This window comes from Amblyomma mixtum, chromosome 5, assembly GCF_055824585.1.
Source record: "Amblyomma mixtum isolate Tamu chromosome 5, ASM5582458v1, whole genome shotgun sequence".
NCBI classification, from domain to species: Eukaryota; Metazoa; Arthropoda; class Arachnida; order Ixodida; family Ixodidae; genus Amblyomma; species Amblyomma mixtum.
Window position 1 is genome coordinate 183,078,634 of NC_143016.1, and position 25,525 is coordinate 183,104,158.

The 25,525-nt window shown below is 44.4% G+C and overlaps 1 protein-coding gene across 1 annotated transcript in view; it reads left to right on the forward strand.

The window, feature by feature from the left end:
- The first annotated feature begins 805 nt into the window (after positions 1-805).
- The window catches only part of LOC149345019 (uncharacterized), a 50,469-nt gene continuing 25,749 nt past the window's right edge, over positions 806-25,525 (forward strand). Inside the window, exons 1-2 of the mRNA XM_089547348.1 lie at positions 806-893; positions 3,015-3,219. Coding sequence (XP_089403474.1) covers positions 806-893; positions 3,015-3,219 — 293 coding nt within the window. The remainder of the gene's footprint in view (positions 894-3,014; positions 3,220-25,525) is intronic.

Here is a 25,525-nt window from a genome sequence, read left to right on the forward strand (position 1 = left end):
GCGTGCCTTTTTAATTCTTCCTTCCACTCGGGCTGCCCTTATCGTTTTCACTGCGCTTTCTGGCGGTGCACTTTTTCCTTCACAACGCCGAACAAAGTTTCAATGATAGCCAATACGGTGATCTAGGTGTTTTGCAAACATTTCAGGGGGATCTTTTAGGCATTAAGTCTGTTCAAAAACCGCAGTTCACTGTTGCTGGGAACTTCAGTTGTGAACTCAAGCCCACGTGCACACTCCTTAAAAATCTTAAGAACGTCGACCAGACTGCTAGACAAGCTGCCTATTCGGGTGAACAGCAAGTAGTCATCGACATATCGAAACACCCGAACAACTGACTCATCCAATGCCCTTTCAGTTGCCCTATCAACCCTGCATAAAAGATGTTGACCAACACGAGAGCAACTCTGGAGCCTATGCAAACCCCCGACGCTTGCACAAAAGCCTCACCCTCCCAATCAACCACTGTTGCACACACATAAAATGACAATATTTCTAAAAAACTGCCAACTGACATACCGCATTTATCAATAAAAGCACTTTCATCATTGTGCTGTGTAATGCAAATCTTGACAGCTTCCTTGAGTTCACAATTTGGCAAGGAATAATACAGGTCCACCACATCAATGCTGAAAAACATGCAGTTACCGGGGTTATCTGCCTTGAGAAATTCAACCAGAAAGAAGGCCAAAAGGGGAAAAGGCCAGCTGTGATGCCATACGCACACTGCTTATCACATGGGCTGAAAAACGTTGCAGGCAGATACGACATTGTCGTCGTCTTTTCTGTGCCCAGAAAGCTAAGCACGATGTGCAAACAGGTCAGCCAGAGGCTAGAAGGCAAGAGGGGTGCCTTCCAGGTGCGGCATTTGTCCCCGGCGGTACCCTGCGAAGTGGGTGTGGTGTAACAGGTCCCCTTTTCATGCGGTGATATGCACTTCGGCCAAACCGGCAGGTGTGTAAATAAGCGCCTGTTGGAGCATGAGAATACGAGGAAAAATGAACCCCTTTACCACGGAGGCGCCCATTGCAAGAACTGCCAATGCGAGCATGTGAAAGCTCATGCAGAAAGGAGGACAAGAGGTGGCCCCCTTGCACAGTCTACATTTCTATGCAAGGAATGCAAATGCGTACCCGATTATAAGAACACGCACATCCTGTTGCGACACGGTGACAAGGTCACACGCGAGATAATGGAGGCCTTTTATATTCCCCAGAAAGACAGTTTATGTATCAGCAGCCCTTCCATTGCCTTATCCGAGAGGAAATTGCGGTATCTGAACTCCCACGTGCCTTCCCGAAAACGTCCGTGTGCTTCATAAGTGTTTCTATAAATACCCCTTCTATTCTTGAATAAAAACTAGTTGATAGCGCTTTTTTGCGTGCCTCTTTCGCCTTTAGTCTTTCCCGTTCTTGTTGCTCTGTGAACAAAATCATGAATAGAAGAATAGAACCAAGGTTTATAGATAGGTACTGCTATGATCGACATCCTATAATGTCACTTCGTTGTCATCCGACTGTCTGGTATGCGCTCCCTGCCTGGAGTGAGCGTCATCAATGATTAGTAAATATATAAAATTCTCAAAATTGCGCGGCACCTGTTCGCAACAAACTTGACGGCATGGACATTCGCTAACGCAGACTCTTGTCACGCTCAACACGTCATCCAGTTTTTGGCAGGAAGCGAGCGGTGTTCAGGATACCCCTTACGTGCATCGGCTGCCCAACGTGCAAGAGCACTATACTCTCACTATTCCACTCCGTAGGGGAATGCCCTGATTTGCATGGCCACCAACCACCATTTATTGTAAAACTCTCAAGAAGCACACAAAAAAAAACAAGTGGGAGAGGAAGCCAGCACCAAACCACAGGTGATCGCTCGCGAACCAATTGTATTTAAAAGAAAAGTGGGCAACGCCCAAGAGAAAATTCAAGAAAAATCAATTAGAAAAAACGCACAAGTGATGGCCGGACAAAGTGATTTTTAGGACAGAGGGGTCCGAAAAGGATGAAGAATTAAGAACCAACAAAAAAAAACATGGTTGCGCCCAGCATGCCTAAGAGCTTCAGGCATGATTGCAGATGGCCAGGAGGAGAGAAAGTGCGGAGATCAGTAGGAAAGAAGAAAAGACGAGGAAAGAAAACGCGTGAAAAAAAAACGGACGTAATGGCGTTCAGACAGCAGAAGGGGTGTATAAAAATGAGGAAAGAGAAAAGTGAACCGAGATAAATGAAAAGAAAGTTTTCACAGAAGAAAAAATAAAAAACCAGTGAACACGCATTCGGGAATCGCTAGGAGGACTTAATAACAATACAAAATGAACGTGAAAAAAAAACAACAAAAATATAGAGAAGAAAAAGAAGGAAAAGCAAGCAAACAAAACGAAAACTGCGTGCGCACACAAGGCGACTGAATACCCACCATACACTGTCACTTTCCTGCATAGGTTATTGGACGAACAACCCTATACACCAGCGAATAAACTGTTGATCCTGATGAACCCAAAGGTGCGGTCACATAACCCATCCACCACGGCACTTTCTTCTCTTTCGAGGATGCTCTCTCGAGCACACACCCTCAAGACCAACAATGGCTGATCGAGCCGACGCGCAGGATAGCGACAGCAGACAGATTGCTGGTGTAAGCACACCGCTGAAGAATATGGCCACCAACCCAAAATCTACCATTGGTTGAATGAAAGCTTATTCTTTTCCTCATGCTGGCGCACTCCATCCTAAATGTGCGTTTAGGAGAACGCACGCAATGTGAGAGAACGCAGTGTGAAGGGCGGATGGTTTTGTCGTTTTTAACAAAAAAGTAAAGAAAACGCGCTCGAGCGTTTTAGTCCTCCTTCAGTGCCCAAGTGTCCACGCTTCTAGGGGCACCTCTTTCCATCAGTGAAAGGAAAAGCAGCCGTAATTTCCACTGTATGTCTCATTGTTGCTTTTGCGGTCAAGTGTGCTCTGTATATATGCTACGTTTTAGGTGCCAATCTTAACGGACATTTTCCCGCCTAGGTTATTTGGGGAACAATCCTACGCCAGCGAACAAACTGCTGATCCTGCTGAACAGAAAGGTGCAATCGTACACTCCCAACAATGAGTACCCTGTAGAAGGTTGCTCATGGGTGACGCCTTCAGCTACACAAGGAAAGGAAGACATCAATGTTACATTGATGGATGGTTACATTAGGAACCTTGTTTTTCCGGGCCTTACGCAGCGGTAAGATGGCTAAACGCTTTCACTCACCACCGGTGCCTGGAACCCGCTTAATGACGCTTACACTGATACGATTCATGACATAATCTTCACTTCTAATCCACTGGCGGAGAAAAAAATTCGGTTGGTTATTTAGGGAGCGCTGGCCGAATTGTATCGCCATGAGAGCTGGTAGGGGTTGGTGTTAAATGCAGGGTAGTGACCGTACGTTCTCGTTTCTCTTACCTCTTAAAATGCCGACCTCCTTCTTTAGGAAGGGCATGCAACCTAATTCGGGGAAAGTGACGATCAGAGGACTTCAGCACTACCAAACTCTGCATTACGGTGAACCGCATATTGGCTAAGCGTTTACAGCGGGTGTGCAGGCTCGAGTGCTTTCCAGCTCGCTTAATTAAATCTTGCGGGGCCAAATTCTCCCACTTGGTGAGCGTAAATCTCGCCGTTTATATGGTTCGTTGTTTCTTCTCACCTTCATCGCGTAAACCTAAACAGGCAGGCAAAGGAGAAAGGGAAATATGGCTCTTTGCATGCAGCGAACCTTGCCTGCAGTTCTCTGGAGCTCTTCGTTCAAGTAATCAAAAGAGACTATTGCGTGGCTCGTTTCGCTATCGTTGATAAGTGATCGTCTGTGACACAGCGTCTTTTGTGAAACATGGCGCAGCGACAATGACGCAAGGCAACCTGATACACAACTTTTTGCGTAGGTCAGCTCCGGGTGAGACTCCGGCATCTCTAAGAGGCGAATTCATAGACCCACCCAGACAGTATCTATTCCGCCAAAAAGTCTCCTCCTACTGCCTCCCTTCACCTAAAAACCCTTCTCCAATTCACGCTAAAGGTATTTTATCGCACTATGCTGAAGTTCTCGGTTTGCTTGGCTTACAGCGTTTTGTAGCCTCTTCTCCCTTTTCACGTGTATTTGTCAAGCTTTCGAAGTGAAGTACGTCTGACATGCGATGTCCTAAACTTTTTACCAATCTTTTTCGCGCTAGGCGCTCCTCTGGCTGTAGAAACAGCTTTACCCCTCTGACTTTCCTTATTATAAAATTAGTTCTCCCTCGCATGCAAGCTTTATTAGTAGATGTTTGTGTCGCATTGTATAATTATTGGTTAGTTTCGCCGCCCTGTAGGAAAGTACAGCAGGGAGATAGAGGGAGATTTGATAATGATTGTGCAAGAACAAATTATGCATTTAAAAGAAAAAAATACTCGTCGTAGAAGGTGTAAGCAAAGCTCCATAGCAAAGTGTACCCATTTTGATCTTTGGTTCGTAATCTAGTCAACTCGGTATGTAATTTTATAGTAAAAATACCTTTAGCGCTTTAAGCCAGTTCTGTACTTGCAAAATCACGTGTGAATAATTTTAATCTAAAAATAGGTCTGCTGAAATTCTGCCGTGAGAAACTTAGAACTCATCTTGCATCATTGGTAGTGAAACTAATGCGGCTATTCCAACGTAGGGAAGAGGAAAATGTAGTCAAAGTACATAATAGTTAAGCAAAGCCGAAAATTCGGTAAGTTGGATAACTTTCGTGATATAACAAAAGCGCTTAAGGAACACGAGGGACGGAGAGGAGACGACGCAGACAAGCGCTACCACAGTAAAGTGCTTCTCTGCGTCGTTTCCTTTACATCCCTCGTGTTGATTTTGCGCTTTTGTTGTCATGTCCATAGCAATTCCCTTTGCCTAAAAGGATATTCTTAAACGTGTAATTATATAAATGAATATACCCGGTTCCCGTAAAGGCACCGTGAGCAGTTTTTGTCATTAATTAGATTTCTCAAATAGGAAAGGCAATCTTCTATATTATCCTAATGAGCTTGCAGTGATTCTGAATCACATATGCTACTTATAACACCGGTACCGAATAAACGAGGTCATCCTCAATAAAGACTAGATACGAATTGAAACATCTACGCATAACATGGACCAACACTGGCACCACGATGAGATTTGGGCCCCTCCCGAAGGAACTGGAACATATTGGGGAGAAAAAATCAATCAAGACTACACCATGCCTCGGTAACGATAGAGATTTAGAAATGGACTCAATTCTTATGTCATTCGAGTTATAAGCTTTTAATTTTGATGTGGGGAAGGTTTGGGTTACGACCCGCAATGCCTGAGAGTAAATAAAAAAAACCACAACGACTTGTTGCTTACCATTGGCCATGCTATAACATCAATAAACTCCACCAGTTCGATGTTCCAATAACAACTGCGCCGGAAAAAGTGGTGTGATTTAGCAGACTGTTGTCACGCGGCACTGGGACGCATTTTTCTCGCTTCTTTTCATTTAGCCACAATATAATCTATGAATAAACTATACTGTCACGGGGTGGTGACAACGTCGTTGGCGATGAACAAGCCGATTGAAGTGTTTGTTCATGAACACTTTACTGTGGTTACTTGCGCCTAGAAAAGCTGAACAAATTCATTTGGTTTGCGGGGTTTAATGTCACAAAGTGACTCAGGCTATAAGAGACGCTGTAGTGAAGGGCTCCGGAAATTTCGGCCACCTGAGGCTCTTGAACGTGCACTGGCATCACACAGTACACAAGGCCCCTAGAATTCCACCGCCGCGGCCGGTATCGAACCCGCGTCTTTTGGGTCAGCAGCAAAGCGCCATAGGCACGGAGCCACCGCGGCGGCTGAAAACTGAACAAACTTACGGTCGTTGAAGGACGCCACCAGCGCTGCTGTCCGCCGCGCTCAATTTAAATCTGACAGAACTTTCAATCTAAAGCACGAAAAACAACGACAAATATCTCGAACAGTGTAGAAGCGCTGGTGCGTGGCTGCCATCATTCAAGATAAACCTGGCTGCTTCTGCTTCACAAAGTGATATCGGCAGGTTTTAGCATGAACAAAGTCAAAGCGCTGCACAGTGTAAGTTGATAAATATTTATAATGCGCTATATATATACATCACACGTCTCATAAATTTGTACACGTTAGTCCCAGAAATAGGTCTATAACCCTGAACATAGTTTTGCATGTCACTTGTATGTACGGGAAGGCCTCGAACTAACTTACAACAAACACACAAACCTGATTCATGCACGTACTTCCGAGATATTCAGGTAAAGTGAAGACGGAGGCTGCATGCAGAATTTGGTTTAAATGCTCCGGGAATGTCACGAGAACCACATCCCGAGGCGTGGTTATAACAGCTTCCCATGTAGCACTAATACGATGAACACAAAAAGTGCCCGCCTGCGTGCTGTTTATTACAGAATTATTCGAATTGTGATGCTATATCGGCAGCCAGTGACGCTGCTGTGACGGTTGGCTGTCAGGTGCAAGCATGTTTTCGTGTGGAAGAATGACGCGCCGTCAAAATAAACACTTTCGATCAAGTAGTCATTGTCTGTAATTATGCGACAGAGCTCCACATTTCCGCGTTGAATACTGTATAGACTGTGAAAAAATTTGCACCCATAAGGATACATTTCCGTGTCTATAACTCCTACCCTTGCACCCTCCCAAAAGGTTGGAAAATGCGCTCGTCGCACCCATAGCAATGGTGGGATCGTTAGAGTTGTACCCTTTTCCCCACTGCTTTAGACTTTCAAAGTTCTTGACTGCTTTAAAAGGCGCTTATCAAATTTTTTCGGGGGTGCAGTCATGAAGGGAATGTAAACATTTTGTACGAAAAGCTGCCGGCGCCCTGTTTAGCTTTGCACTACAGTTACGGCATCTGCAACTACAACTTTTCCATCCAGATCTGTCTTTCACGGTGTTTCTAAACCGCCTTGCTGTGGAGTCACGTTTTTGATGTGATTATGATGTTCTCGGCGTGAGTTTGCTGAACGTATTAAAAAAAGCTTGAGCAAAGGCAGCCCACTTTCAGCAAACCCGCCCGCAGAGTAACACCATCCTACAATGTGCCAGGTATTTTTCTCAAAAAAACCTAAACAGGTGCAAGCTCAACTGCAATGAGTCATGCAAAGCTACTGAGGGGACAGAGTTCAACACACAAGACACCACTGCTGCTCGCAATACTTACTTGCCATAACCTGCACACTTTCTCCAAGTTTATATATGCCATTTTAGCGAGCCTCTATTTGAAGTCTGTGATGCTTAGCACCTGAGCTGAAATAATTCAAGTATTCTTTACATTATGGGGGCGCAAATCACAGTTGTAGCTACTCGTGTCCAGCTTGCAGCTGTCATATACTGGAAAGTTAAAATGGCTCATATGATTTTAAAAGTACGCTTAATTGATGTACTGCAATGTTTTTCAACCTGTATAAAAACACCCTTACGCACCCTTGCACCTGATGGAACTGGAACACTCTTGCACCCGCGCACCTTTGAAGGGTGCGAGGGTCTATTAAGAGTGCTAACGTGCTCAGCGCACCCTTTTTCAAAATACAAAAAAACAAAAAAATATGGGTGTGCAAAGGGTGCACATTATCGTTGCACCTTTAAGGGTGCAAAGTTTTTTAATGTGTAAGCACCATACAGGAGCGACGAAATGAGTGCACTGAAAATTTCAGACGTTTTGGGCATTCAGAAGCAATCCGGCCTCCTCTTCACGGTACGCCATGTGCTGATCGTCGTGCGAGGATGGGGTTCGAGGCAATATTTTTATCCCACCACAAAGGTGATTATTCTTAACACTTGACGATTTTCTGACCATTGTACTTTTAGTAGTATCGCAGTTCAACAAAACATGCCAGGAACCCACTCTACACCATTTGCAGTGCCAATCAGCCGAAAGCCATTAAGCCTTTCCTCTGGGTTGTATTGTTAGCAAAGTTCTGGTAGCCCACTGCTTTGGGGGCCTCCTGTAGATTCCCATCGCAGATATCACCAGCTCACTTTTAAGGGCGAAATATTTGTTACTCCCGTTCTCGGCGACCGCAGGTAAGCGTCATCTGGAAACGCGGCGTACGTGAAGTCTTCCAGGGCGCCAAAGTATAGGATGAACATGAAGCCAGCTTTCCCTAACTTTGGGCCCAAATGGTGTGCAGCTTGGAGAAAACTAGCACGTCGAGGTTCCGATTCCGCGCATTGACGGAGCCTCTTCGCAAGGCCTCCGCCCCTGCCGACCATCAAAGGTTGAGGCTTCACATATACTCCGAGGTTTTCAGCTTTTGCTACTCAAGTAGCGGTTTTCGCACGGAAAGCGTTTCATACTAATCTCTGCTCGCGACGAGCGGGGCGACCTGACTGTTTCTTTTAGACCGTGAAAAGAGGCGTTCTCTCACCTTTGTTAAATGCAAAGCTATGCAAACACTGCCGGTCCAAGTCTGAAAACAGAGCCCAATATAATGACAGCAGTTTGAACACACGTTGCCCACTTTAAAGGTGCTTTATTCAGAGTGTTTTCGTGGAAGTGAACGCCACTTGTCTTCCAGTTTGTATTTCCTCGTGTAAACAGCCTTGACAATTTTCTGCTTCAGATCATATAAGCTAGTTTCATTCCGAGCCACATAACTCCTTCTGTGCTTCTAGACTGCAGTTGTCGGAACGGAGTCAATCGCAGTGGATTAAGAGTGGGTTCAGTAGAGTACTATCTATTTCTTGCATTCTCAGAGCAGTATATATGTATGTTCCCTAGCGTAGATACACCATCACCATATATAAACTTCGGTCCATGCAACGGGTTGTAACAGAGTTGTTGTGCCCAAAAGTGCCAAAGCATTAATGTCCAGAACGTCGCAAACGCTAAGGGGAGGACGATAAACTGCAAAAGTGGTTGGGCGGGCCCGCGATGCGGGAGCGCTAGACACAAACGTAAGATTAGGCATAAACCTAAGTCGCCTAAGGCCGTCCTCTTATGTGTAACGGTGTTCAAGACAGGAATAATCGGAATACCTCCGGAACCTACTGTAGATATGCGTATGTGGAGCAGTGATTTTTATACTGTTTATAGTCTAACAGGAACATCATTCCAAATTTTTTATACTTGGTTCTGCGCCTAGAACATGGTTCTACTTATTTCACTGCGGCATTAACAAATAATCTTTTCATTTCATTTCATTTCATTTTATTACCTTAAAGGCCCCTTAAAAGGGGTGTTACATAAGGGGTGGCAAGAAAAAAAGCACAAATTCACAATGACAGGAAAGTTTCTACATTATCAGTGAAAAGTCGTGGGCAGGTGATGATGGCAACGTTGTTTGGAACGTTGTTTTTCGCTTATGTTTCAGGGGGAACACGCTTGCAACCACAAAGAGAGCATAGGGTGTAGTCTTTTCCTACTCCTTCAAACATAAACTATCATCTGCTGGGTGTAAAGACGACTCCTCGCAGGCGGGGGTGCTGCGTTGTATACCCATGGCGAGGACAAATCTTCCTTGAACGGTGCAGGTTCTGGGAAGCTTGCAGGGAAACTTGCTGCTGTGCTGTTTGGTAGAACATACTCTAGTAATATGAGAGAAGCCAACAGCCACAGAAACCAAGAAGCACAGAGGATTTTTTTATTTATTTATTTTTTTTGTGGTGCTTAGCGAGGGCCTCGGTTCTGGCAGCCTTGATGCCATAGGAAGCATAAGAGGGTTCTCACACCGCTTCCACCCTCGCCGTTCGATGGCGTTCTACGTCACACGAGCGGTAACTCAGGACGTTCCACGTCCGCCGCATACGAACGTGGGTGGCGCTGATGAACACTTTCAAGGTTAGGTTATTTGTAAACATAAATACCTCCGAAAGCAGAAGGTTTGACAGCCGTCGCCGTAGCTCAGAGGTAGAGCACCGGACGCGTAATTCGGAGGTCGTGGGTTCGGATCCCACCGGCGGCGTGTGGTTGTTTTTTCTTCTGCTTTTCTAATCAATTAGCTTTAAGCGACAGTAATATTCTTACTTGATCAACACCACAAAAAATAAATAAATAAATAAATAAAAAATCATCTGTGCTCCTTGGTTTCTGTGGCTGTTGGCTTCTCTCATATTTATAACGAGCCCCTCATTCCCCTTCCCTTGTTTGCTTAATTACTCTAGTAATAGTGCAATACAGACCGTCACAGGCGACTGAAAAAGCGATGGGACTGAGATCAAAGCTTGATCTGTTGATCCATGTTTATCAGCTTTGATATGGGTCGAGGCCTACTTTCGTCGTTTCTGGTGGTTTTTTAAATTTTAAAGAATGTGAAGCTTTCTTTCTAAGCGTATGGCTGCACTTGGGTGGATCCTAATGAGCAATTGAGTTATTATGAGTTAGGCTGTAGAGGGCGATTGAACTGGGGAGATTTTGGCCTCTTGGAAGCACAGAGTATACTCAAATATAGGCTTAGCGGCATGGATGAACGAAGGGTGGCAGCTTGCACACATAGGTATGTATATACACCTGAACGGCGGTAAAAAGCAGAAAATGCGTCAAATTGATTGCCACCCAGTAGTCAAAAGTTGGAAAAGTGAAAATATCAAAAGGCAAGGCGATGAAACACAGTACAATGAATGCGCGAAAGAAAAAAGAAGAGGCAGTCACTAGCAATCTACTTAGCCTGGAGGCGAAGTCAGAACGAAAGCTTCTCTAATACATCGGGAGATGGTTGCCTCGGCAGTTTTGCTAAAGAACAAACTACCCTATGAAGCGCACAGAGCATGAACAGCCATCTTCGGGTTGCTGGAGAAACAGAGGACATTATGCAGGATAATTTATCACAACGCAAAAGTGGCGATCCCGTCCTCTTGAATGGGCAAGTAAGCAGCAAAAAAAATTCGACACCAACTAAAAAAGTACTGAAATGCTCGTGAAAACCACGTTAACAGAGAGGGTAGACAACTGTAACTTTGACAGACACTAGTTCGAAATAGAGGGTCGGGCTTAAACTTGAAAGGGAAAACTTTTAACGACGCCTAATATTTTCCTCTCTGCTGCCTAGCATTACGTAGTGGTCGGGAAGCATCATTATCTCCGACAAAGCAGTGCTTGTCACCACCCTGATTCTAAAGGCAGGCATTTGGTCCGTCCATTCATCCGTTCACCCGTTCATTCCTCTTGCATATTCCCCTCAGGTCTTTGATGAAATACGTAACACTACATCGCGTCCAGCACCCATTGCATGACATATTGCTTTTGACACTAGCTGCTGCGCCTCACTCCTTAGCGCTTTAGGCAGGTGAGCACTGTTACGAATGGCCATCCCACCGAGGAGTGGGCATCCCACCTGCTGCCACTGTTGCGCAGAGCTGAACGATAAAACGGTACAGAGGACGCTGAGTCAACTAAACATTTATGTACCTATGTACAGGGTAAAGAGCACTTAAGGGAAAACGGCTCCGCATGGCCAGGTGCCTGCGGAGTGCTAATGCATCTAACCCGTTCATGAATCATTGCAAAGAGGCGCACGAGAAGAGGCACCTCGAAGTCGGAAATAGTGCTTCGCATCATCTGCCCCTTTGCACAGGTTTGCTACCGGCTTTGCCGCAATGGTGGTCCGCATGTGTGCAGCCACGCTGAGCTGTGTTCCCTCTCAATATGACTTCCCTGTACAAGGGCTTTACATAATCGACACAGAGGCCAAGAGCACAACAAGCTAGCACAAAGGAGCAGTGCGATGCCCCAGGAGAGCGTCTCTCTGGTGTGGTGTCTCATCTGCTAACCGTCTGCTACCCGTCTTCTGCGCTGGCACAGAGCGGCTCCGTTTTTACAGCCTCCGGTGAAGTTTGCAGCAGCCAGCCGTTCGAACCCTCCAATCAGGTCACGCCACTGGCCATCATTTGAATTGGATGAATGGACGAGAGGAGCTAGGCCGCTGAGTTTGCAGCCTGGAAAAGGCTGCCGGTGAAGGGTCGGTTGAGTCTCGAGCTGACGCTAGCGAGGAGAGGGAGAAGGAACTGTGGCGGGCGAGCCAGGATGAATCATGCTTTAAGCCACGACACGTCTGAGAGCCCGGGCATGCTTTGCGGAATGGGGGGCGCACGGAGATGGTTTCCACGGAGGCCAGCGGAATGCTTGCTCAGGCATAACAGCACAGCGATGGGAAAGAGGGATGCATATGCCGCCCGTGTTCTATACGATGCTAGTGCAGTTTAAAACACAGGTGGTCGATATTAACGCAGAACTCACAAACACGAGTCATTTTTATTTCCCTCCTACCGTCATGTCTTCCCTCAGGACGCTGCTGAGTGCTCACCGAAACTGAGATAGCTGTTGCGCTTTTCCTTACATTTCCTCAAAATAAATTACAATTAGAAATATACTCAATATCATTTCATAGGTTATTCCTAAAGTGCATCAAGCTCGGCTTGTTCTCACTGATTCATGAATATCGCTGTTTAGGTAGCCACGCTGATTTAAAATCTTTCTAGAAGACAAAGTTCTAATAAATATCGTCCCCGAAACCAATCCTAACTATATGTTCAGTGCGCGCTCTCGGCATGACCTGGCAACATTGAATGTTTCATTGCCTTGAAATGAAATCTCTGCTCTGTTAATGGTAATGGTAAGGCGGACGATTATGATATTAACTGCTCATCTTCAACATCCCTGGACCGAGTGTTTTATCTTTTTTCGGTAACTTGGTGCTCAAACCCTGACTCTGAGAGGTGTTTTTCTTTATTCTCCATCTTTTGCGCCAGTGCTGTCAGGATTCTTGTTGAAGCGGAGCGCCATCATGCAGATTCCCTCATTATGCAGTTACGACGGCGTAAAATGTAACCATCTTCAATCCAACCTACAACATGCAATCTAGCTCTGATATTGATGTGATTCATCGCGTACCGGGAAAGGACAAGAAAAATCCAAACGTGATCGTGAGGCTCACATCTCGCTCCGTGCGTAGCAGAATACTACACGCAGTGAAAAAGATCAGTTTGTCTCCGGTGGACTTTGGCTACGAAGGCACAGACGCAGTCTATATTAATGAGCACCTCTGTCCTGAGTATAAGGTATTGCTTGGAAAAGCAATTGTACGAAAGCGAGAAAAGGGCTGGAAGTTCACCTGGGTCGCTAATGGAAAGATCCTTGCTAGGAAGGCCGAGAACTCGAACGTGATTCAGATCTGTTCCGAGGCCGACTTAGCTCTGATCTGTTAAACCAAAATCGACAGCAAATCATGGACAGTGTGCAGTTAGCAAACCAATTTATGAAAAAAAAATGCATGTGCCTCTCTGCTTCATTGCAATGTTCGAAGCTTGAATAAGAACATAGATAATGTCTGCTGTCTAATGGCTGAGCACTCATTTACGTTTGACTACATAGCCGTTTCTGAAACTTGGCTACATGAAGGGGAATTCCACAATATCCAAGGGTTCAATTTTTTTTCCTGTAGTAGAAAAACTTCTGCGAGAGGCGGTGGAGTTGGCCTATACGTAAAAACATCGTTGCATTACTCGCTTCTTCCTGGGTTGACAAAATCACATTCTGCTGGTTTCGATTTTTTGGTTGTTCAGTGTATTAACCTTACAATTGCTATCGTATATCGTGCTCCAAATAGCTCTCTATCACTCTTCCTTGACCATTTTGAATCGCTGCTCACGAACTTATCTAGTCTAAGAGTCAAAGTATTAATCTGTGATGATTTAAATATTGATTGTTTAAGTTATAACAGTGTGGTATATAATAACTTATTACAGTCATATGGCTTCAGTAATGTAGTTATAGGCCCTACACGTGTGACTCCTATTTCTTCGACGCCACTGGATCATATACTCTGCAATTTCTACACATCATCTAGTTTGAGCTCCATATATAAAGCATCCCTTACAGATCATTATCCTGTTGCGATATTTTTTCCTCTCGAACAAGCTGCCCCGGGTAAAACATCTGACCCCCACTGCAGCATCGATGTTATTCAGTAAAGGGAATGTCTTCAAGCGGTAGATTTTAGCTTGATCAACTCTTCTGATGCTAACGACCTATACCAAGTATTTAACGACAGGCGTACCACGGCAGTTTTGTAATCTTCTACACCTCAAATCAAAAGATACTATAGTACGCCTATCTGTACCTGGATGACACAAGCTATTATGAAACTTATTAAGGAAAAAGATCACTGGCATACCAAATGTAAACAAAAGCGAGGTAATTCATATTACTTACTAAAGTTTCGGAAAGCAAGAAACTTAGTTACTGCTGCCATAAGGTCCCGCAAGGAAGAGTATTACTCCCAATTAATTTTGAAAAATGCCCACAGCACGAAAGTCACGTGGCAGATCATTAACTCTGTTATTAAACCCGTAGCAAATCGTTTTATTATGAATGACATAGAAATCTTGGGGATCTCCATTGCAAATCTAGTTACAACGTTCAATGTATATTTTTCCACTATTGGTGCAAGTATAGGAAATACTTGCCCCTGCACTGAGTACCTCCCTCCTCCGCAAAACATTGTAGTGACCTTTGCATACCATGATTTTTTTTTTGAATTTTTTTTTATTTATTCTCAGAAACTTACACAAACTGTTGTTTGGACCCATAGCCTTTACGGCTAGTGAGGGGTCCAAATACAAAACAAGTACAATATTACTGCAGAACGTGTAAAATAAAAAAAAAACTTCAAGATTAACACACACAATTGAATTCATTCCTACATTTCCATGGAAATTAAATAGTGTTTTAAAGATGCATGATATTACAGTGGATGAGATTGTATATACAGCTAATCATTTTCCATAGAAATTATCTACTGGTTGTGATGGCGTTGCCTCTATTGGGCTGAAGGAATGCATTGATATCTTATGCGAGCCACTTGAAAAAATCTTCAACTTTGCCTTCTATTCCTCCACCTATCCCGATCTGCTCAAGCTAGCTAGAATAGTACCGATTCACAAAAATGGTGACCGTAACCACGTTGAGAATTACCGCCCAATTTCCACTTCAAACTGCATAAACACACTTTTTGAAAAACTCGTTGCAAAGAGAGTGAAAATATTTCTCGAGAAAGAAGCCTTGCTATGTCCTCAACAACACGGCTTTAGACCAAACAGATCAACTGGTACAGCCGTCATATCGCTAATAAACACAATCAACACTTTCCTAAATGATAATAAAAGAGTCTTAGGAATTTTTTTGGACATTAAGAAAGCATTTGACACTTTTGATCACGAAATTTTACTGAAAAAGCTGGAGCATTACAGGTTTAGAGGTATTAGTTTAGAATTTTTCAGAAGTTATCTCAATAAAAGGCGGCAAATGATCCAACTTAGTGGTGTAAAATCTGAATTTGAAACAGTTACGGTTGGTGTGCCACAGGGTTCAGTCCTTGGTCCGATTTTTTTCACCTTGTATATTAATGATCTGCCGCATTTCACACAACACTTCTCTGTTTTTATCTATGCTGACGACACTGCTCTTCTATGTGCTCATGAATCGACAACGGATCTTATTAGCACCGCAAACCTAGAATTGGAAACTTTGTGTAGCTGGTTTATTTCAAATAAACTTGTTGTACATGTTAATAAGACAAAATGCATAATATTTAGGGGCTCCAGAAAAACAATACATGAAAACCTGCCTTGCGTGCAATGGCTGGGAACACCTATTGCACTTGTGAACAACATCACTTATCTTGGAATAATTCTAGATGAGAACCTACACTGGAAGCCATACATTCAGGCGCTTTGTAAAAAGTTAGCTGCAGCATGCTTTGCACTCTACAAATGCCGAGATTATTTTGGCAATGACATACTCAGAATTATTTATTTCTCAATATTTCAAAGCCAGTTATCATATTGCATTGAATCATGGGGCCACACCTACCGATCTTATTTGGAACCACTTACGGTCTTGCAAAAAAGGGCAATTCGATACATTTCACATTCAGGATACAACGCCCACACTGCTCCTCTTTTTAAACAGATGGATATACTGCCACTACAATCATTACTTGAATACAGGACTGTCTTGACAATACACACATGCCTTACAGACAATTACCCGTTACACTCATCGCTATTCTGTATCCCACCACAATGCCCTCGCAACGCCAGTCAGAAATTTCCTTCTTCCGAAAACAAAAAATGTCTATGGAGAAAGAAGGATGGCCCATGTTGGTATTAAGCTGTGGAACAAGCTTCCAAGTGGACTCAAACATTGTAAAAGTTTTCCTGTGTCACTGAAGAAATACTATAAACAATGAGTGAAGCCAGCGTTTTTTCTTTTCATGTATTTTTGTGTGTTTGTATCTGTTTGTAAAAGAGGCTTGGTGCTCTGAATACTTTTGCTCTATGTACCCATTTATGTATTTCTAATTTCATGAGCTTTTATATTGTTACGCGGCGGCCAGCCGAAGAATGAGACGTGGTGAACCATGGCTATAAGATGATTTAATGGCCGCTGGCCTAGCGCGGGCGCTCCATCCCGCGCCACTGCCAGCTTCGTCTTCGTCACACTACCCGGGGCCTCCGAGCGATCGTCCCGATCGGTGACGAACAGACGGCGAAATGGCGATGGTCTTGAGTGAAGGATCGAACAATATGTAGAAGATGGTGCAGTGCTGGCCGCCACGATGAGAAAGATGAGAGAATGAGTCCCGGTCCACGAAGCATCCGGGCCGGAGGGTGCCAGGAGCTGACGGCCGAGGTCTCTGGACGCACCGAACGGCAGAGGCAGGGGGACGGTGTCTTCACGTTTGGGTCAGTGGGGTCTTGGGTCCGTCGGGTCTTGGGTCCGTCGGGTCTTGGGTCGTCGTGTAGTGTGGTCCGGGCGGGGGACGGGGCTGGGGTGAGCGTCGAGGTCGGTTCAGGTCGGGCGGGCTGGGGCACGGCCGTGCGGCGCTGACCAGGTACTCACGGCCGACGTCCACGGCAGGCCCAGGACGCCGAAGCTCCGTGACCAGGATGGCGATGAAGGGATCCCAGCACCTCACACCAAATGTTACGCGGCGGCCAGCCGAAGAATGAGACGTGGTGAACCATGGCTATAAGATGATTTAATGGCCGCTGGCCTAGCGCGGGCGCTCCATCCCGCGCCACTGCCAGCTTCGTCTTCGTCACAATATGTATGTAATTAATTTTTTTTATGTCTGCAATTTTCTTTGAAACTGAATTGCATGGATCCCAACTAGCTTTCAGCTAGGGATCCAGATGTTTTCACAAACATGCCTTGTATGAATGTTGAGAAATAAAAATTCAATCAATGAATCAATCTTATGTGTAGGAGGGTGCTTATAAATATGGTGTGTGCAGTTTAGCATTCCTGGTTACACAATGTCCCCTCTACAAACGATGCAGCATTCTAATATAAAAACGTAACTATCACAACAAAACTTGAGAAAAATTGGCAGTGGCTTAGCTCAGCTATGCGTGGGCATACATTCGAAAGCTTTATTATGCCGTGATTGTGCACAACGTGCAACAGACGTTACACACATATCCGATTACACTTCAGGTCACTCTCCGAAGCAAAGTTTGACAGACGGACGACGTAGTCTGTCGTACATTCCGCACTGAGGGAACTCACATTGGCTGGCTCTCTAGAATCCACCGCAGCTGCAGCCTTCACGGCTCTTCGTTGTCGTCTTTCGTCGTCTTTCTATCGCCGCTGAACGAGGCGACGCTCCCGCTCTTCGTCAGTCTCTGCCGCCAGCTTGGCACCTTTTCGCTCCCTTCTATTCGCTGAATTCCTTACATGGTTATCAACAGTTATCACCTGTTATCACCAAAGCAAAGCATCAAGTTTCCGCAGCATCTCCAGCAACGCGCCTGCGCGGGATCCCAAGCCTCACGGTTAAAAGCCCAGCAGGAAGCCCCTTCGCATCAGTTGGCAGCAGCAGTTACGGCCGCTTGCACGCATATTGAGCCGTTCCTTTCCGCCTACGCAGGTTCGTAATTTTTATATGCTTGTTTTCTATAGTGTGATAGACATTCTACCTTAGCTGCTGCTGCTTCTGCCACATTTGTGTTGCACAAGCGTTTATCCTATTGTACTTCGGTGCTTCTAAACGTCTATCGCTTGCTGTCACGTTCGCTTATCGTTTCGTTTGGCTCCCATTTTGTTGGCAATGTCAGGCAAGCAAGAGCTTGCCAAGTTGTTCGAAGAACTTAAGCGTGAATTGAAGAATGAATTTAAAGAACTGCGTGAATGTCTTAAAAGAGACATAAGAAAAGAAATCAGAGAAATGTAGGGGTTCTTGGAACTTGCGAACGAGAATTACGAGGAAATGAAAACGTCAGTCAGTAAGCTGGAAAACTAGACCTCAGAGCTAAAGAACACAGTAGAGGCTCTGCAAAAGGACAGAGAGGCCCTGCTTGTACAACTCAAAGATCATGAAATAAGACTTTTGCAAAATGAACAGCATACGAGGTGTTTCAACGCAGAAATCAAAGGTGTACCTCTTAGGCCGAAAGAAAACACTCTCGAAATAACAAGGAAACTTGCAGTGGCCCTTGATTCCCCCTTTGAGGAGGGTGATGTTGAAGGTTGCCACCGGGTTAGGACTGCCAGCAACGACCAAAGCCCTAATATTGTGGTACAGTTCACACACAGAGCTAAGCGTGACTGTTTTCTTGAAAAAGCTAGAAAAAAACGACTGACAACCGAGGACATTGACATAGAATTGCAGCCCAGCACTCCCATTTACATCAATGAGCACTTATGTCCAGCCATGAAATGTTTGTTTGGTGCTGCAAACAGCAAAAAGAAGGAACTCGGCTGGAAATTTGCATGGTGCCGAAATGGGAAGATCTTCACCCGAAAATCTGAAGGCAACGCCATTGTTCCCATTGCCCACTATGACGATCTGAAAAAGATGACGTAGGAAAAACAAATGTGAAAACTTTTGTTGCACTTCGTTGTTTGAGACATGGGTTATCTGCCTTCTGAACTAAAACAGCTTATATCAGACAAAAAGCCAGCAATGACCTTCTTCCATCAAAATGTGCGATCTTTAGCAAATAAGACAGATGATTTGGAAATGTTAATCCACAGCTTCGGAATACCAATTACTGCTATAATGTTAACCGAAACTTGGCTAACGCCCACATCGCATAGGTTCCAGCTTTCTGGTTATCAATCCTTTTTCTGTAGCCGTCGAGATAAGCGAGGGGGAGGCGTAGTGCTTATGCTCAAAGAAGGTATAGTTTATGAACTAGTTCACGATTTCACTGATACAACTCCTGATTATGAGGTGCTTACATTGCAAAACCGTACAAACGTGTTCTCTGTTGTGTACAGACCGCCGTCAGGTGATGCTACCCGCTTTTTTGCTTTCCTTGAAAGGCTCTTTATTTATGTAACGGAAGAAAAAGTGAACCTTGTTTTAGGAGGCGACGTCAATATAAACATGCTATCATCATCCCAGGTACAAAAAGATTTCCAGTCTCTAATTACAAGCTCAGGTTTCTTAAACACCATGTCTACTGCAACGCGTGTGACTGTTGATAGCGCCTCTTTATTAGATGTGTTCATTTCAAACATTAGTACCGATTCTTTGGAGGCTGATGCCGTTTACACTGACATCAGTGACCATCTGGGTATCATCTTGCTAGTGAATAAAACCTCTCGTGTAACTCAGAAAACCAAGAAACCGGTTTCTGTTCAGTCTATTACTTCACCACATCTTGAGGCTTTTCGCTGTGCAATCACCCAGCAAACATGGGAAAGCGTTTACGGAGCACAAGATAGTGACTCTGCCTATTCATCGTTTACAAACATTTTCAAAACTTTACATAATACACACTTCCCAGTGAAGAAACTTGCAAGCACATCTAAATCGCGGAAACCTTGGCTAACTACCGAGCTTCTTGACATGATTAAACATAAGCATGCCCTGTATACACGTTTTGTGAAAAGTCGAGATGCAACGCTGTTTACTGAGTTTAAAAAATTTAGGAACAGCCTGACAAATAAGCTTAGGGCAGCAAAAGATTCTTATTTTTTAGGTATATTTAGTAACCCTGACAATCAACGAAGTGATGTAATTTGGCGAAAATTGAATACGTTATTGTATCCCACCTCGAGTTCAGGTATTCCAGATGTTTTATATTACAATGGACAGCAACTTTCCGGAAACGCAATTCCACAAATGTTTAATGAAGTTTTCACCATAGAGCCCTATCACTACGACGATCCCAACCTGAACAACTGTTTGCAGCTTCTACCAGTTAAAAGGAATGCAACGCCGCCGCGGTGGCTCAGCGGTTATGGTGCTCGGCTGCTGACCCAAAAGACGCGGGTTCGATCCCGGCCGCGGCGGCTAGAATTTCTTTGGAGGAGAAATTCTAGAGGCTCGTGTACTGTGCGATGTCAGTGCACGTTAAAGAACCCCAGGTGGTCGAAATTTCCGGAGCCCTCCACTACGGCGTCTGTCATAGCCTTAGTCGCTTTGGGACGTTAAACGCCATAAACCAAACCAAACCAAAAGGAATGCAACATCGCTTTTCCTTGCTCCAACTAGATCACTTGAAGTTTTTTCCTGAATCAGTGCCACAAAAAATAGCAAGTCACTGGATGCCGATGGTATCCAGATTAGCTCTGTAAAGTATGTGCTCGATATTATCAGCCCGGTCCTTACCCATATCTATAAAATAATATTGTCTACGGGTGTATTCCCCAAGAAAATGAAAATTGCCCGCGTTGTTCCTGTCTTTAAGCGGGGTGATAAGACTAACCTAACTAATTATCGGCCTATTTCAGTCATTCGAGTATTTTCAAAAGGTACTGAGAAAATCATGCACGAAAGATTACTATCATATTTTAATCGCCACAACCTGCTTCATGACTTTCAGCATGGTTTTAGACAGCACCGCTCTACCGAAACAGCCCTCCTCACTCAAAAAGAAATTATTATAGATGCATTCATTCGTAAGCACATGGCATTAGGTATATACATTGATTTCTCTAAGGCATTTGATTTGATTAATCATTCTATCCTTCTCAACAAATTAGAAAATTACGGTGTGCGGGGAATAGCGCATGCGCTTTTTAAATCTTATCTTTCTTTCAGAAAGCAATTTGTAGAGGCCAACAATGCCACTTCCGCAATGAAATCGGTTAATGTTGGTGTGCCGGAAGGAAGCATTTTAGGGCCGCTTTTATTTTTAATCTACGTAAATGACATTCTACGCTGCACAGAAAATTCTTCCGTTATTTCTTATGCTGATGACACAACAGTGTTTATCACAGGCAGTTTGTGCAAAGATATTGAAAGCAAGGCCAACAAGCCGCTGGCTGATTTAATGGTCTGGGCTGAGGTGATTTGTTTGAAAATAAATCCCACTAAAACAAAAGTAATTTTGCATACGCCTAGAGGTGAAGTGTTGACAGAACAGATGGGTTTGTTTCTTGGCTCCCAACAGCTCGGGATGGTGGACTCTGTAAATAGTCTTGGAGTGCATTTTTCAAAGCATCTTACCTGGAATGAGCATATCGACTACCTCCAATCCAAATTGTCATCTGCGATTGGTGCCATTGCGCGTGTGCGGCGCTTTATCCCTGCTAAAGTGAAACTTATGCTTTACAATGCTTTAGTGCTATCTCTCATGCAGTACTTTAACATGGTGTGGGGCACAACTGGTGTGACCAATTTGCGCAGGCTACATTTACTGCAGAAAAGAGCCGTGCGTTATATTGCTGATGTACATTACACTTTCTCCACGAAGCCTCTTTTTTCAAAGTTTGATATTTTTCCTGTGTTTTGTTTATACAATTATAGGTTGATTGTACGCTATAAAGCTTTCGTTAAATTTTATATGGATTATGCCATTCGTCTTGCAAGACTACAGGTGAACACAAGTGATCGTCAAGCCAGATACAAAGAAATATGGTCCGTGCCCACCCCTAGGACATCCTAAGATGAACAATCTTTATCTCACACGCTGCCCTCATTGCTAAATTTACTAAACCGTGTGGAGTTTGATCCTACCTGTAACCGAAACGACATCGTCAAACGCTTTGCCAACTTCTTTTTTTGCAGGACTAAAATAATTTCATTTTGTTCGCGACAGCTTCTGTTTATACTGTAATTATTTGTACTGGCATTTTTTGTGTTTCTTTTGTGTTTGCCACTTTCAGTGTGTCTTTGATACTTGTATGTTTTTGTAACTTTGATGTATGACTGGCCGTCATCTTGCTGTTTGCCAACTTATAAGGGGTCGGGACCTTGTCAAGCTCTCCGAGCTTTTAGTCCCGTACTCCTCCTTTTCAAAGGAAATAAAGGTGATTGATTGATTGATTGATTTATTGATTGATTGATTGGTTTACAATGTCAGCCGGATGATCAGACTAGGCCCGCCACCTGCGGAAAGACGTCGGCTCAAACCGACTCGCTTCTTCCATAGCGAGAAACTGGCTGGCGTGCGCTCTAGAGCGGCGCCTTCGCCTTTTTAAGCGAACAGAGCCGTGTAGTTAGTCACGTGACCACAGCTGGCGAGACGACAGTCGGCGCAGCAGCGGGGGTAGACGCGTGGCTGCAGCTGCAACGAACCACGTGGTTAATCAAGTGACAGACACACTCCAGAGGCTCCTCCTTTTGAAGTCAGATGTGACCTCCTCGTGACCTTGGCTCCTGATACGCCAGTGAAGCTTTCGCTTTAAAAAGCCCGGCGTTATTTGAGACCACCCTTCGAATATTTAATCATGCTATATTTAGACTGAGCTTAGACTGAGCGTTTAGACTGAGCTTACAGTGTTTAGACCGAGAGTGACCAAGAGCGACAGTGGTGTTGGTCTTTGCCGACCGCAGAGGGCACTTGGTAATTTGTTAACCATGAAAGTGAGTTTTTCCTAATGCCGCAAGATCACCCAAAGTACATGCCTTTCTAAAGTTCGTGCCCCCTTTCAGTGTATGTGCCGCCATCGCTACATAACCATATGCTGAGTGGTTGGTAGTGGATCTTGGTAGCGGTTTACAGGAAGGTGCTACCGGTCAACCGTTGGCCGTTTCTGTTTTCCCATTTTGTCTTTGAGTAGACAGAGAGAGAGACTTTAATGAATAAATTATAGACCCGCCTGGTTAGGAGCCGAGCATGCTGCTCCAAGTAACGCTGCATAAAACACTAGGCTTCTCAAAAGGCATCTGCCTACTAACGAATATAACGAATATACGCAGGGTTACACCATCTAACAAATTATGCGGAAGAAAATGAAGCTCGCCGTAAGTGATGTGCAGTACCGATTCGCGATAACATCTCTGCAAACAGTGGACTCTGATTTTCTCGAAATGGTTGCGTATATGCTTGCGCATTCTTTAATAAACATGACCAAAAATAAAAGTAGAATTTGCATGATTTTTGGAAAGCAGACACCCTGGCAGCCTATGTCAGCCCAAAAACGGAGCCACTTTGAAATACGCGACTTCGCTGCTATCCCTTCCTTCTTTTTTGTTGATGCGATGGCTCAACAGAAGCTCAGTCGCTGATCACGGCGCTTTCATCATCATAATCAGCCTGACTACACCCACTGCAGGTCAAAGGCCTCTCCCATATCTCTCCAATTAACCCTGTCCTTTGTCAGTTGCCGCAACTGTATAACCGCAAACTTCTTAATCTCATCCTCCCACCTAACTTTCTGCCGTCCCCTACTACGTTTACTTTCTCTTGGAATCCACTCCGTTACCCTTAAGGACCAGCGGTTATCTTGACTTCGCATTACATGCCCTGCCCAAGCCCATTTCTTCCTCTTGATTTCATCTAAGATGTCATTAACCCGCGTTTGTTCCCTCACCCACTCCACCCTTCTCCGATCTCTTAACGTTACACCTATCATTTTCCTTTCCATAGCTCGCTGCGTTGTTCTTAACTGAAGCTGAACCCTCTTTGTTAGCCTCCACTTTTCTGCCCCATAGGTGAGTACCGGCAGGATACAACTGTTGTATACTTTCCTGTTCAGGGATATTGGTAAGCTACCATTCATGATCTGAGAAAACCTGCCATATGCGCTCCACCCCATTCTTATTCTTCTAGTTATTTCCCTCTCATGATCCGGATCGGCGGTCACTACCTGCCCTAAGTAGACATATTCTCCTACTACTTCCAGCACCTCGCTACCAACTGCGAACTGCTGTTACCTTGCTAGGCTGCTGAACATTACTTAGGTTTTCTGCATGTTAATTCTTAGCCCCACTTTTCTGCTCTGCCTGTCTAACTGATTGATCATGTTTTGCAGTTCTTGTCCTGAGTGGCTTAGCAAGGTAATGTCATCAGCGAATTGCAAATTACTCAGGTATTCTCCATTGACTCTTATCCCCAACTGCTCCCATTCCAGTCCCCGGAATACCTCCTGTAAGCAGGCAGTGAAGAGCATTGGCGAGATCGTGTCTCCCTGCCTGACACCTTTCCGTATTGGAAATTTATTGCTGACTTTATAGGACACCTATAGTAGCTGTGCAATCGTTATAAACATCTTCCAATATTTACGCATAACACTCATCCACACCCTGATTCCGCAATGCCTGCATGACAGCTCAGGTTTCCACTGAGTCAAATGCTTTCTCGTAATCAATGAAGGCTATATATAAGGGTTGGTTATATTCTGCGCATTTCTCTATCACCTGATTGATAGTGTGAATGTGGTCTATTGTCGACTATCCTTTACGAAAGCCTGCCTGATCATTTGGTTGACTAAAGTCCAAGGTTGTCCTGACTCTGTTAGCGATTTCCTTGTAGGCAACGGACAATAAGCTGATTGGTCTGTAATTATTCAAGTCTTTGACGTCTCCTTTCTTATGAATTAAGATAATGCTAACGTTCTTCCAAGCTTCTGGTACTCTCGAGGTCACAAGGTATTGCGCATACAGGGTGGCTAGTTTTTGTAGCATAATCTCTCCTCCGTCCTTCAACAAATCTGCTGTTACCTGATCCTCACCAGCTGATCTCCCTCTTTGCTTTGCTCCTAAGGCTTTCTTTACTTCCTCCTTCGTTACTGGCGGGATGTCCCATTGCTGTGCTCGACTGCCTCTCTCAGTAACTTGATGATTATATTCGCTACTGTATAGATTTGAGTAGAACTCTTCGGCTAATTCAACTATCTTATTGATATTGCTGATGACATTGCCCTGTTTGTCTTTTAGCGCATACATCTGGTTTTTACCTATGCCCAGTTTTCTCCTCACTGATTTTAGGCTACCTCTGTTCGTTAGAGCATGCTCGATTTTCTCCATGTTAAACTTTCTGATGTCAGCTACCTTGCGCTTATTTATTAACTTCGATAGCTCTGCTAGTTCTATCCTGTCTGTGGATTTAGTCGTCCTCATGCTTTGGCGTTTCATAATCAGATCTTTAGTCTCTTGAGATAGCTTGCTGGTATCCTGTCGAACCATCCTACCACCTACTTCTGCGGCGCACTCCGTAACGATAGCCGTGAGATTATCATTCATTGTTTCAACACTACGGTCGTCTTCTTCAGTTAAAGCGGAAAATCTGTTCTGCAGCGACATTCTGAAATCGTCTATCTTCCCTATTAATGCTAACTCGTTA